The 14,382-nt window shown below is 47.3% G+C and overlaps 1 protein-coding gene across 2 annotated transcripts; it reads left to right on the top strand.

The window, feature by feature from the left end:
* The first annotated feature begins 1,228 nt into the window (after window positions 1-1,228).
* LOC142255927 (F-box only protein 6-like) lies at window positions 1,229-7,771 on the top strand. Of its 2 annotated transcripts, none has more exons than XM_075327374.1 (6): window positions 1,229-1,328; window positions 1,950-2,216; window positions 3,286-3,412; window positions 5,628-5,723; window positions 5,855-5,990; window positions 7,272-7,771. In XM_075327374.1, exons 2-6 carry the CDS (start codon window positions 1,967-1,969, stop codon window positions 7,419-7,421), a joined length of 759 nt encoding a protein of 252 aa, XP_075183489.1. In that variant the 5' UTR covers window positions 1,229-1,328; window positions 1,950-1,966; the 3' UTR covers window positions 7,422-7,771. The 2 variants fall into 2 exon arrangements, with proteins under 2 accessions (XP_075183489.1, XP_075183490.1); XM_075327375.1 differs by lacking the exon at window positions 1,229-1,328 and adding an exon at window positions 1,344-1,422.
* The last annotated feature ends 6,611 nt before the right edge of the window (window positions 7,772-14,382 follow it).

Raw genomic sequence — 14,382 nt, forward strand, 5'->3', positions numbered from 1 at the left:
CTCCCTGCACACGTAACCAAGGTAAACATCGGGTAACTAAGCGAAGCGCTTTGCTTGGTTACCCGATATTTACCTTGGTTATGAGCGTCCGCCGCTCTCAGGCGGAGGAGAGAGAGAGAGGGAGGGGGAGAAAGAGAGGAGAGAGAGAGGGAGGGGGAGAGAGAGAGGGAGGGGGAGAGAGAGGGAGGGAGAGAGAGAGGGAGGGAGAGAGAGAGAGAGGGAGGAGGAGAAACTGATCACGCCAGGCTGGTTTCTGGGCATGCTCAGTAGAGCAAGCAGGATCCTGTCTATCAGTATGCCAGCGTTCACATGCGTTTGCATGCAGTATAGTCAGGATCCAGTGATTTGCAGTATTTGGACGCAGCTCAAAAACGCTACAAGTAGCGTTTTTGAGAAAAGTTAAAAAACTGCAAGGATCGCTGGATCCTCACTATAACGCACGCAAACGCAGGTGAACGCATGTTGACGCGAGTCCATTGCAAATGCATTGAAATGAAAACGCATTTGCGCTGGATCCGTTTTTGTGTTAAAAAAATGTAGTGTGAAAGCCGCCTACAGATCCTTTTTTTCCCAATGTTTAAAAAAACGGATCCAGTTGAGATCAGGCAAAAAAATGGTGTCTGCAAAACTTTTTTTGGTCAGCGGATGCTGCTGGATCCATTCTATAAGGTTATTACTGCCATTACTGGCCATGTGAACAGAACCTGAGGCTCCCATAAAAAAACCCCTTAAAATCTAGACAAAAAAGGCAGAAATATAATAGTGAATCTGGCTCAGTGTAGAATTATTCATCGTCCATTAATGAGGAGGTCACATCCATGTGCAGCAGATGTCAGCACTTCCTATGCTGCAGCCACAGGATCAGAGCCGCCTCTGATGGGAGTTTTCTTCTTCAGTCGCTGCCCCTTTCCCTGCCTCTGATGGGAGTTTTCTTCTTCAGTCGCTGCCCCTTTCCCTGCCTCTGATGGGAGTTTTCTTCTTCAGTCGCTGCCCCTTTCCCTGCCTCTGATGGGAGTTTTCTTCTTCAGTCACTGCCCCTTTCCCTGCCTCTGATGGGAGTTTTCTTCTTCAGTCACTGCCCCTTTCCCTGCCTCTGATGGGAGTTTTCTTCTTCAGTCACTGCCCCTTTCCCTGCCTCTGATGGGAGTTTTCTTCTTCAGTCACTGCCCCTTTCCCTGCCTCTGATGGGAGTTTTCTTCTTCAGTCCCTGCCTCTGATGGGAGTTTTCTTCTTCAGTCCCTGCCTCTGATGCTTTCAGCTGTGACCTGTCTCTGATGATGTAACTGGGCTTTTCCAGGAAGAAGTGTGATCAGGCAGGAATCCAGCAGGTAACAGACCTCACAGGCAGGAAGCTGCTGCAAGAGCAGGGATGTAGCAGAGCTGGATGGGTGTTTAACGCTTTCTAGGCTGTAGGCCAAAAATGTGGGTGGGCAGAGGGGCTTTACTTTCTCTTTCGCAGTGTCCTGAATTGTGCAGTGGACAGAACTGGGTGCGGAGAAGTTGAGGCCGGAGCCATATTGATTTTAGCCTGACCGTCCTGTATATGTGCACCTTATAAAAGGGGGTCTCTACGTCCCTGGAGGGGGACGCTGGATGACTCACTCATATATGCATATAAAAAAAAATTGCACCAATTCTCATCCAGAAAAGTTGCATAAGTGAAATCTGTTTGTTATTTCGTATGTTGTGCGGGTTTATTTATTTATTTATTTATTTTTTTTGCGCGTAGCATCCGTATACAATGTTTTTTTTTCTTCAGTATACAGCTGAAGAAAAGCTCGCAGATCAGCACTGCCTCATTGATTAACCCTGGTGCGAGTGCAGTCTGATATTTTATTTATTTTTTGCAAAATGTACTTGTTGCACTTTATACACAGAAATTGTATTTCAGCTCACTATATGGCGCCACTATACATCAGATATTATATTTATACATTTATCGTTCCCAGGGTGGCGGAGGAGCAATATGGACGCCGTCCCGGAAGGAGTCCTGCTGGAAATCCTGTCCGCCGTTCCTGCGGTGGATGTGATCCGTGGCTGCCGCCCGGTCTGTGCCCTCTGGAGAGACATTATAGACTCGCCCGCTCTATGGAAGACCAAGTGTCAGCGGGATGGATTCATATCAAAGCGCTGCAGCCGTAACCCGCCAAACTGGAGGATGTTCTACTTTCTACATCTACGGAAGAAGAACTTACTAAAGAACCCGATGGCTGCAGGTCAGGGGGAGATCTAATGTGGGGGGGGGGTGCGCTGCATTTAGCATCCGGACATCATCTGTGCCACACATGCGACTTCTTGATGCTGAAAGGCGTCACAACCCGGTGCGGACTGAACAGGATCCAAACTCATTTTTTTGGATCTGCTTTCTAAAATAATTTTGGGTTCTGGGCTCTAATCTAAATTAGTTTGGGGTTCTAGAATTTTTTTAGAAAATCTGTCACCTCCCAATAGCAGACGTGGCGCTGTATAACGGTGGTATTTTTCCTTAGAATACCCTCATTATGCGGTATATGATAGAAGTGTGCTGTTTTTATTATTTCCGCAGCCCCATAGACCGCACAGGAGCAGAGGTGGAGCAAATATCGAGACCCCATGCCCAAATAGTATCACTGTACGTTAGCAAATACCGCCATATGTTAGCTCAAATACTGCTACACACTACCAAATGCTGCTACAGAGCACCCAGAGAAAACTGTCAGACAGATGCTGAATATGATGACTGGCAGCAGAGAACCCAAAAAATGCCGCTACGCATTCTCAAATATTGCCATATAGTGCACAAGTGATTCAGCTTTTCCTCTCACAGATACTGGGGAGGGGGATTATGACGATTATCACCTATTTTGTGGTTTAAACTTGTCCCAAATGATGGCATTTTTCCTAAAACCACCTTGTTTCTAGGAAAGGTGGATGACAACCAATATGGCCGCCGTTACAGTCTACACTGAAGCTGCTCCCATCTATAATGGATCTGTCCCACACCCTGATTTTCATATCTTTCCATTCAGGTGTGGGATATTTCTGGGTGACTGTTCCGTGGAGGGAGCGGCGGCCATGCGGGTTATTCCTAGGTTCTGGTATTTCTTGTATGTCGGGCTGTCAGGATTCAGTCAGTCGATGGTGACCGGCGGTCAAGGAGGTGTTAATTGTCACTCATTTTTCACACGTTAAAGTGAAACCAAAACTACGGTATAAGGAACTTTCACTTTCATGGGTCTCATGATGGATTTAAAGGGATTTTATCATCCTGACGCCATCTTCTTCTTCTGTTTTCTTTCTTGGCAGAAAACTTCAAGCACTGGCACAAAGACCAAGATGGAGGAGACGAGTGGAAGGTGGAGAAGCTGCCCGGAGCCCACGGCCGGCCATTCCCAGACGACAAAGTCAAGAAGTATTTTGTCACCTCTTATGGGTACGTGTATAGGGGTCACCCTCCGGCTCCACTAAGAGCTTTTATCTCCTCTATTTCCAAGAACCTTTCAGTTTTAATATTTCTGGAGCTCGAGTGTTTTTTGATATTTTGTTTATTTTATTTTTTTATTTTTGCTGGAGAATAAGGCCCTGTGCGCACTGGAAAATGGAATTTTCTCAAGAAAATTCCGCAGGCATTGAAAGATTACCGCACCCGCGGTAAAAAACCACGGCAAATCGCACCTGAAAACCGCATGCTGTTTGCCGCGGTTTTACTGCAGTATTGTTCGCGGTATTGCCGCAGTTTTGCCGCGTGCGGGTTGGTACATGTGCTTTATTGTATTGCATTCAATGCAATAAAGCACATTAACAAAAAAAAAAAAAAAATCATTTCCTTCTGAGATAGATAGATAGATAGATAAATAGACAGAAGAATAGATAGAGGGATAGACAGAGGACAGATCGCTGCATTTCTCACGGTCGGCAGTGAGTTCACATTACCGGCCGTGGGAAATGCCCTGTGGTTACCTCTGCTGTCTCGCTGCGAGGCTGCATTCAGCGCTGTGACAGTGTCAGTCGCGGCTGCATGCAAGCATCGCAGGACGTGGATTACGTCGGAGCTTTGTTTCGGGGGGGGTAAAAAAAAGGGTGAACGAGGCTTATTTGTGTTTTATTTAAAATAAAGGATTTTTCGGTGTGTGTGTGTTTTTTTTTCACTTTACTTACGGGTTGATCATGTCAGCTGTCACATAGACGCTGCCATGATCAAGCCTGGACTTAGTGGCGGCGATCTGCCGCCATTAACTCCTTGTATTACCCTGACTGCCACTGCATCACGGCAGCAGGAAGAGCCGGGGACACTCTGATACTGCCGCATAATGCATGCGACAGTCCCGGGGCAACTGCGGCTGATATTCTCGGCTTCGGGAGGGGGGAGGGAGGCAGAGGACATTAACCCTGCACCTCGCCCTCCCTAGCCTGAGAATACTGGGCCGCCGCTGTGTGCTTACCTCGGCTGGAAGGTAAAAATACGGCGGAGCCCACGTGTTTTGCTTTTTATATTTCCGTTTGCTTTCTATGTGTATTCTATATGTCTGTGGCTGTGTTCTATGTCTGTGTGTGTGTGATCTGTGTGTTTACTCTGCTCCGCTTCCTCTTCCTGTCATAATGACATCACTTCCCTGCAAACCGCAGACAAGCGATGTACATTACCGCAGGTAAACTGCGAAATACAGCAGGGAATAACGCAGGAAAACGCAGTGAACCGCACAGAATTTGCTGCCTGCGTTATTCCCTGCGAGATTTCACGATTACATTGGAGTCTATGGAGTGAAATCCCGCAGCGACGTGCGGAAAAGAATTGACATGCAATTGTTTTTGCTGCGGGAATCCCGCAGCAAAACATGCAGCTGCCAAATTCCGCCCAGTGCGCACAGGATTTTTTTTTCCAATAGGTTTTGCTGGTGAATCACTGCAGAGATGTTATGAACATTTTCTGCAGCGAAACATGCAGCAAATCCGCAGGAAATCCGCGGCAAAAACCGGCAAGTGCGCACAGGGCCTAATAGTTTTGAACGATGCCTTTCATTTTATCATATAATGTACTGAAGAAGAGGAAAAAGGGAGAAATTCCACGTGTGATTGCAAAACAACAAAATGCGAATCTGACGTTATTTTTTTGGCGGTTTATTTTGCCACCATTTATATTGTGCAGTAAAAAAAAAAAACTACCTGATACCGAGACATCGGGTCAGTGTGATTATGGTGATTACAATTTACATTTTATTTATTTTTGTTTTTCTTTCTTTCTTTCTTTCTTTCTTTCTCCTATTTTTATTTGTACATTTTTTTTTTTTTTGCAATCTTCCATATTTATTTTTTGTGGCATTTATCTTATGGGTTAAATAATTTTCGCCCCTATCACTTAGGGTTTCATAGGAATCAGCAATGTGGCGGTGACAAAGGGGGGCCTTCAGTAAGCCCCCAGTTGGTTGACTGCTCACGATCCCTGGGGCAATTGCACAGCGCAGTTGTTGCATTGTAACACCACTGATTGCTGTGGTTACAACTTCCTAGGGTCGGACAGTGGTAGCCGCCATCTTTTCCTGCTATGGAACGGTCACCCAGGCTTTCTAGAGATGCAGTCACTTCTTGCTCCTCCCCCTTGTATATTTCCTTTTGGCTTTTCCCATTTTGTAATTTTTATTGGTTTCCAGATTGTGTTTGAAGTCGCAGACCATCGATCTGAAGAAGGAGGGCTACTACGCAGAGTTCATGGACGTCGTTCGTCCCAATATAATCGTCAAGGATTGGTATGCATTCGCTAAATTTTCACCCTTTTTAAGGAATCCATTTCCTTTCTGGTTTCTGGGAAAGCTGGGTGATGACTGATCTGGTCACCATGACAGCAGTTTAATGAACGGCTCTTGTCCGGTCACCGCAGGTACGCCGCCAGACATGACTGCGGGTGTCAGTACCAGCTTCTCGTACGACTGTTGTCACAAGACAAGACGGTGATGGAGGAGTTTCAGCCGGAACCTGTGAATATAGAGCAGTGGAGTAATGCGGAGTGGGCCCAGGTATTTATCTGTGCACTGTCACCGGGGAGCAGTTATCCATAGCAACCAATCAGATCACTGCTCTTATTCTCCAAATAGCCTTTGAGAAATGAGAGCTGGAATCTGATTGGTTGCTATGGGTCCCCTCTGCTCTGGTTGTTATGGAACTCCCTCGTTAGGCCCGAGCTGTGGATAATTAGATTTCATAGTGATAAGATGGCGTCTAGGGACTGATCGGACGTGTATGGGATGGATGAGACACGCAGAGGATGACGGGATGGGTGGGACACGCAGAGGATGACGGGATGGGTGGGACACGCAGAGGATGACGGGCTGGGTGGGACACGCAGAGGATGACGGGCTGGGTGGGACACGCAGAGGATGACGGGCTGGGTGGGACACGCAGAGGATGACGGGCTGGGTGGGACACGCAGAGGATGACGGGCTGGGTGGGACACGCAGAGGATGACTGGCTGGGTGGGACACGCAGAGGATGACGGGCTGGGTGGGACACGCAGAGGATGACGGGCTGGGTGGGACACGCAGAGGATGACGGGATGGATGGGACACGCAGAGGATGACGGGATGGATGGGACACGCAGAGGATGATGGGACACGCAGAGGATGACGGGATGGATGGGACACGCAGAGGATGACGGGATGGATGGGACACGCAGAGGATGACGGGATGGATGGGACACGCAGAGGATGACGGGATGGGTGGGACACGCAGAGGATGACGGGATGGGTGGGACACGCAGAGGATGATGGGACACGCAGAGGATGACGGGATGGGTGGGACACGCAGAGGATGACGGGATGGGTGGGACACGCAGAGGATGACGGGATGGGTGGGACACGCAGAGGATGATGGGATGGATGGAACACGCAGAGGATGATGGGACACGCAGAGGATGACGGGATGGATGGGACACGCAGAGGATGACGGGATGGATGGAACACGCAGAGGATGACGGGATGGATGGGACACGCAGAGGATGACGGGATGGATGGGACACGCAGAGGATGACGGGATGGATGGGACACGCAGAGGATGACGGGATGGATGGGACACGCAGAGGATGACGGGATGGATGGGACACGCAGAGGATGACGGGATGGATGGGACACGCAGAGGATGACGGGATGGATGGGACACGCAGAGGATGACGGGATGGATGGGACACGCAGAGGATGACGGGATGGATGGGACACGCAGAGGATGACGGGATGGATGGGACACGCAGAAGATGACGGGATGGATGGGACATTACAGTTTTCTCCTCTCGTTCTTCCTCACAGATTGAACACACCTTCAGCAATTACGCTCCTGGGGTTCGCTACATATATTTTCAACATGGAGGACAAGACCGCCAGTTTTGGGCCGGCTGGTATGGTATTAGGGTGACGAACAGCAGTGTGACCATTGACCCCGGCGACCTCAGCGCGTGAGTCTGTGGCCTGGAAGCTTCATATTAACCCGATCCCAAGTATAAACACAACCGGGATCACACTCCTGTTACTGCACCAGATCCCAAGAGGGGCCCATAATCCAAGATTACCAATTCACCATTTACTGTATAGCGGAATGCAGTCTGGTGTTCTCTGTTATCACCCAGAGGCTGACTATAGAGCGATGAGTGACTGGAAGCCCCAAAACAGCCGTGACTCCATAATCTGGACACTTAAGTAAGACATTTACATGGCTGACATCCTTAAAGAGACTTGTCAGGAAGATTCACCTTTTATAAATCGTCTATATGGCTCACAGGGCAGAGAAAGTGAATAAAATGATACCTTGATGTCGGCGATCTGATGTCTTATTCCAGATAAATGAACAGTTCTCTTCCTATGTAAGTGAGCTGGTAAGATCTATGGGCCGGATGTAGATCTCCGCAAGAACCTGACTCCAGATATTATTTTAACTTTAAAAGAAAGCGTTACCAAAGTGAGACATGTACCGACTGACAGTCTGCTCTCTGGCTCTACATGTTTCTGCTCTCTTTTTACTTCCCATTGTCTCTCCTTGCATAGTGAAGACGGCCAGATGAGCACTTCAGAGGTGTTTGGGGGTCAAAGTAGGCTCAGGTACTTACTAGTGTAAGAGCAGAGGAGCCGACTGGGTTGGAAGAGGTTATGAAAACCTATTAATGGCCGAAGTCGTGAGCAAACAATATCGTTAAAAATGGAACTACAGCGGCTATAGAGAGAGAGAGAGAGCTGCGCTAATAGTCTCAGAAGTTACAGATATGCAAATATTAAACTATATCCACATGGACATGTCAAAATAATAAAAAACCTCAGCATATTCATACATTGCGTTGGTCCAAAATGTAATTATTACCATACATCATGTGTATATGTACACCAGCAGAATAGCGAGTGCAGCTCTGGAGTATAATATAGGATGTGACTAAGGATCAGTAATGTATGTACATAGTGACTAGACCAGCAGAATAGTGAGTGCAGCTCTGGAGTATAATATAGGATGTGACTAAGGATCAGTAATGTATGTACATAGTGACTAGACCAGCAGAATAGCGAGTGCAGCTCTGGAGTATAATACAGGAGGTAGCTCAGGATCAGTAATGTAATGTATGTACACAGTGACTACACCAGCAGAATAGTGAGCGCAGCTCTGGAGTATAATACAGGAGGTAACTCAGGATCAGTAATGTAATATATGTACACAGTGACTGCACCAGCAGAATAGTGAGCGCAGCTCTGGAGTATAATACAGGAGGTAACTCAGGATCAGTAATGTAATATATGTACACAGTGACTGCACCAGCAGAATAGTGAGCGCAGCTCTGGAGTATAATACAGGAGGTAACTCAGGATCAGTAATGTAATATATGTACACAGTGACTGCACCAGCAGAATAGTGAGCGCAGCTCTGGAGTATAATACAGGAGGTAACTCAGGATCAGTAATGTAATGTATGTACACAGTGATGGCACCAGCAGAATAGTGAGCGCAGCTCTGGAGTATAATACAGGATGTAACTCAGGATCAGTAATGTAATATATGTACACAGTGACTGCACCAGCAGAATAGTGAGCGCAGCTCTGGAGTATAATACAGGATATAACTCAGGATCAGTAATATATACAAGTAAATATTGTAAAAAGAGACCTTCACGTTGGCTGTTCTTGTACTTTTGCAGCTTGGTATACGATTGTCCTAATCAAATTGTGGTGTAGATTTTGCGGTCGTCCGCAGCCTATGTAGCACTTGTTATTGCATTATTTCTTACTCCTGCATTCATCATTAATACAAATCTATAACCCAAATCAGCAATTACAGAGATCTGCAAAAAGAAATTAATTCTTACAATAAAATTCTGCTTTAGAGATTTATTTTTTTAATAAAATTGGCAATAATACAATTCCCTATTATGAGTGGTCAAGACACAGAATACAGGCTGCCATAGAACTGGCTACAAACCAGAGCTTTGCTGGAGGCGGTTTAATTTATTATTATAGGGGAAGCACAGGATTATTATTATAGGGGAAGCACAGGATTATTATTATAGGGGAAGCACAGGATTATTATTATAGGGGAAGCACAGGATTATTATTATAGGGGAAGCACAGGATTATTATTATAGGGGAAGCACAGGATTATTATTATAGGGGGAAGCACAGGATTATTATTATAGGGGAAGCACAGGGGATATTATTTCTATATGGTGCTGTGTAACTGTAAGGAGGCACAGGGGAGCTCCTCAAGACCCGTGTCCAAGACTGTTGACTAAGGGTGCTTTCACACATCCGGATTTTTGCTCTGCGGCACAATACGGCGTTCTGCAGAAAAACCGCCACCGGCTTTTGAAACGCCGGTGGCGTTTTTTTTTTTAATAGACTTACATTAGTGCCGTATTGTGCCGCAGGGGCTTGCGTTCGGTCCGGTTTTGGCCGCATGCGGCAGATGTAGCCGATGCGGCGGCCGGATCGAACGTCCCCTGCAACGTTTTTTGCTCCGGCAAAAAACACCGCATCGCGCCGCATCCGGCCGCTGCGGCGCATGTTTCAATGCATACCTATGGAGGCCGGATGCGGCGCGATGTGGAAAAAACCGCATCTGGCCGCCGCATGCGGTTTTTTTCCACTGCGCATGCTCAGTAGCATGCCGCAACCGGAAAAAAACGGACGGGCCGCATGTAAAAACTTATGCAAAGGATGCGGTGTTTTCGCCGCATCCGTTGCATAGTTTTCACAGCCGGATTGAGCCGCAGGGCTCAAACCGGATGTGTGAAAGTAGCCTAAGGCTACTTTCACACATCAAAAAACACAAAAACCTGAGCTGAAACAATGTTCAGTAAACATGCAACATTAAGCATGTGAATTGCAGCCTTAAGACTAGAAAAAAACCAAAGAGAAAATTGCATGAAAAATACCCTGAATATAAATAAATAAATTGCAAGTGCTTAATAACAGGGTACTTCGTGTATACATTTTTGCAAAAAGGTAAAAAGCTGTCTCACCTCGTCACGGTGTACCCATCTGAGACAGTCCCTAACCTACTGAAGTTAAAAACATTATCAATACCTGACTTGTGTCATGTCAAACTCCAATATGGATGGTGGCAAGTGGTCAGCTGTGTCCCAGATTAAATACACAGTGAAGTGAGACGCAATTAGCTGTTCAGTCTCAGTACTTTCACACATCGGTTTTCTGCATTCAGGCACAATCCTTTTTTTTCCTGATCAAAGGATCCGGCAAAAAAATGTAAAACCGTATCCACCGGATCCGGTTTTTAACTGATCTGTTATGCCGGATGCGTACAAAACCGGATCCAGTGGATACGGTTTGCATCCGTTTTTGCATCCGGTTTGTCTTTTTTTTTTTTTTTTGAAGGATCAGCTTTTTTAATTAATTTGGTGCATGCGGTAGCCGCATCCATTTTTTACCGCATTGCGCCGGATCCGGCATCCATAGGCTTTCATTGTAAAACACGCCGTATGCAGTTTTTTTGCCGGAAAAAAAAACGTTGCAAGACACGTTGCCTCCGGCCGCCGCTTTGATAAATTTTGCCGCATCCGGAAAAAAACGGATGCAACGCAAAGCCATCAGGTACAATCTGGTAACAATGCAAATCTATGGGGATAAAACGGATGCGGTACCGGATCCGTTTAACCCGTTTTTTTCCGGATTGTACCTGATGGAAAAAACTGATGTGTGAAAGTAGCCTAAGGCGGGCTTTGCACACTACGATATCGCAGGTGCGATGTCGGTGGGGTCAAATTGAAAATGACGTATTTCCGGCATCGCATGCGACATCGCAGTGCGTAAAGCCTAGATGATACGATTAACGAGCGCAAAAGCGTCGTAATCGTATCATCGGTGCAGCATCGGCGTAATCCATAATTACGCTGACGCGACGGTACGATGTTGTTCCTCGTTCCTGCGGCAGCTCACATCGCTGTGTGTGAAGTCGCAGGAGCGAGGAACATCTCCTACCGGCGTCACCGCAGCTTCCGTAGGATATGCGGAAGGAAGGAGGTGGGCGGGATGTTTACATCCCACTCATCTCCGCCCCTCTGCTCCGATTGGCCGCCTGGCGTGTGACGTTGCTATGACGCCGCACGACCCGCCCCCTTAAGGAGGCGGGTCGCCGGCCAGAGCGACGGTCGCAGGACAGGTGAGTCCATGTGAAGCCGGCGTAGCGATAATGTTCGCTACGGCAGCTATCACAAGGAAATCGCTGCTGCGACGGGGGCGGGGACTATCGCGCTCGGCATCGCAGCATCGGCCTGCTGCAAAGTACCCCTAAGTGTGATCATCAACATCTATCCTGTCCTGATAAGTTTGTTACAATGTATCAGTCTGCAATCTGTACAAATGGATAAGATTGTAGCAAACCCCCTGCTCTGGGATGTATTTCGTCTGTACATCTCTTCTAGCAGCCGGATGTAACCAGCATGTTTCCATTCACTGACAGCTCCTCTTTTCCTCTTTTTTTTTTTTTTCCCTCTTTCCCTCTTTTCCTCTTTTTTTTTTTTCCCCTCTTTTTTTCCGATAAAATGACCGGAGTAAATAAAAAAACAAATTGTGCGAAAGTTAAAAAAAAATCTGGAAATCCAAATCACCTCCAAGATGATGAACTTAAAAAACAGTAAAACAGAAAGCACATTACATAGACTTAAAAAATCTGCAAATTACATAAGAGTAAGGCTATGAGCGCATGTTGCGTACTGCTGTGACAAATATTCTGCGGCGATTTGGCAGTGCATGTGCGCTTCAAATCGCTGTAGAAACACTGCGGAATGGATTGTGTCTGCAGAATAGATGCCGATCTCATGCGCTCGGATGCTGCCTCTCCCATAGACAGAGCGGGAGCAGCACCTACAGCGCACAAAATAAGTGACATGCTGCTTTTTTTGAGCGCAGCGATTTGGATCAAAATTTCAGCATGCAAATCGCTGCGCTCTCAAACGCAACGTGCGGATGGATTATGCAGAATCTTCATAGATTGTGCAGGGGATGCAGGACGCCTGCAGTTACGCTGCAGTGCAATACGCAGCGTAAAGGCATGAAATTACGCAACGTGCGCACATAGACTAAGGCGGAGGTCACGGGTCCAGTAATCCTCCGTTAGATCGGATCCAGCAGGGATCTGTTGGCAAAATTTTTAAAGTTTAAAGTTTTTAAAAACTGATTTCTGGATCCATTTTTGTTTTTTATTTAACATCGAAGTCTATGGAGAACGGATCTGTTTTTCTTTTATTTGTAAGGCTAAGTTCACATTTCCGTTGATTTGTATCAGTCGCATGCGTCGCTTGACGCATGTGACTGATGCGCTGTTCAACGCTGTACAACGGATGACAAAGAACAGAATTCTTTGTCGGATTCCGTTGTGTGCGGGGGGCGGAGTTCGGGGGCAGAGCCGAGCGGGGGGCGGGGCCAGGCGCTGAGGATGTCAGCGGAAGTGCTGCGGTCTGCATGGCTGGGGACAGGTGAGTATCTGTGAGTGAGTGAGTGTGTGTATGTGCATGTATGTATGTATGTATGTATGTATGTATGTATGTATGTATGTGTGTGCACATGCAAAGTGCGGGAGGGGGCGGAGCCGAGCGGGGGGCGGGGCCAGACGAGGGTGTCAGTGCTTGTCTGCATGGCTGGGGACAGGTGTGTGTGTGTGTGTGTGTGTGTGTGTACATACATGTGCGGAGTGCGGGAGGGGGCGGGGCCGAGCGGGGAAGTGTCGGCCTCCCTGCACACGTAACCAGCCTAAATATCGGGTAACAGCAAAGCACCCGATGTTTACCTTGGTTACCCGATATTTACCTTGGTTACGGGCCTACACCGCTTAGCGCTGGCTCCTTGCACCGTAACCAGGGTAAATATCGGGTAACCAACCAAAGCTGGTGACGTGTGCAGGGAGCCAGAGAGCATGCGCAGCGAAATCCGACGGATCTCGCTGCTCAAAAAACGTTACATGGTGCGTTCCCCCCGCCCGGCGGTCAGTCGTTCCACGACTGATCAGTCGGGCGGAGGGTGCAACGCAGCATCATCAGTCACAATCCGCTGCGCATACAAGTCTATGGGAGCAGCGGAATCCGCTAAACGGATTCCGCTGTTTACAAGAGCAGCGGATTGTGACTGATAGATTTTAGCGGAAATGTGAACTTAGCCTAAGGCTAAGTTCACACTTCAGTTGTTTTGCATCAGTCACAATCCGTCACCTTGGGGAATTACGGTATCCTGCAAAATATTTTGCAGGAATCCAGTATTTCCCCATAGACTTCTATTAGTGACGGATTGCGACTGATGACCCTGCGTTGCATCCGCTGCATCGCGGTCCGTCGTTTTTGACTGACCACCGAGCGGGGAGCAACGCAGAATGTAACGTTTTTCGGGCCGTCAAAATAAACGCGCCCCGCAGGAATCCGTTGCCATCCGTCACGCTTGTAATGTATGTCTATGGTGCTGGATTGTGTCGTAATCCGTCTTACGACGGAATCCAGCGCAGGATTCCGTCATGCTCTACTGAGCATGCCCAGCATGTTTAGCACACCCCCTGGGCTGTCCCAATCACAAACGGATCATGACTCATCCATCAAAAAACGGACGCATAACGGATGTAACGGACGCAACGGATCAGTTTTTTCACAGGATTCCTGTGAAAGGAATCCTGTAAAAAACACATCCGTTGCATCAGTTGACATGAAAATGACTGATCCGTTGCTGACGGACCTGACGGATTTAAAACAACTGAAGTGTGAACTTAGCCTAAAGGATCCATTTTTTTGCTTAATGGATCAAATGGAAGATAAGTAGCGATCAGGTAACGGATCCCTCCTCCATAGACTCCCATGTTAAATACTAAAAATGGATCCGGCAGAAATCAGTTATTTTAAAACTGATAAAACAATGGGGTCTGCACAACGTTTTTGACATCGGATCTCTGC

This window comes from Anomaloglossus baeobatrachus, chromosome 11, assembly GCF_048569485.1.
Source record: "Anomaloglossus baeobatrachus isolate aAnoBae1 chromosome 11, aAnoBae1.hap1, whole genome shotgun sequence".
NCBI lineage: Eukaryota > Metazoa > Chordata > Amphibia > Anura > Aromobatidae > Anomaloglossus > Anomaloglossus baeobatrachus.

Bases quoted from the DNA above. Each gene is read 5' to 3' on its own strand.
- LOC142255927 (XM_075327374.1), top strand. From the start codon at position 1,967: ATGGACGCCGTCCCGGAAGGAGTCCTGCTGGAAATCCTGTCCGCCGTT. The intron at 2,217-3,285 runs GTCAGGGGGAGA...CTTTCTTGGCAG, and splicing joins AAAGAACCCGATGGCTGCAG to AAAACTTCAAGCACTGGCAC. The intron at 5,991-7,271 runs GTATTTATCTGT...TCTTCCTCACAG, and splicing joins GTAATGCGGAGTGGGCCCAG to ATTGAACACACCTTCAGCAA.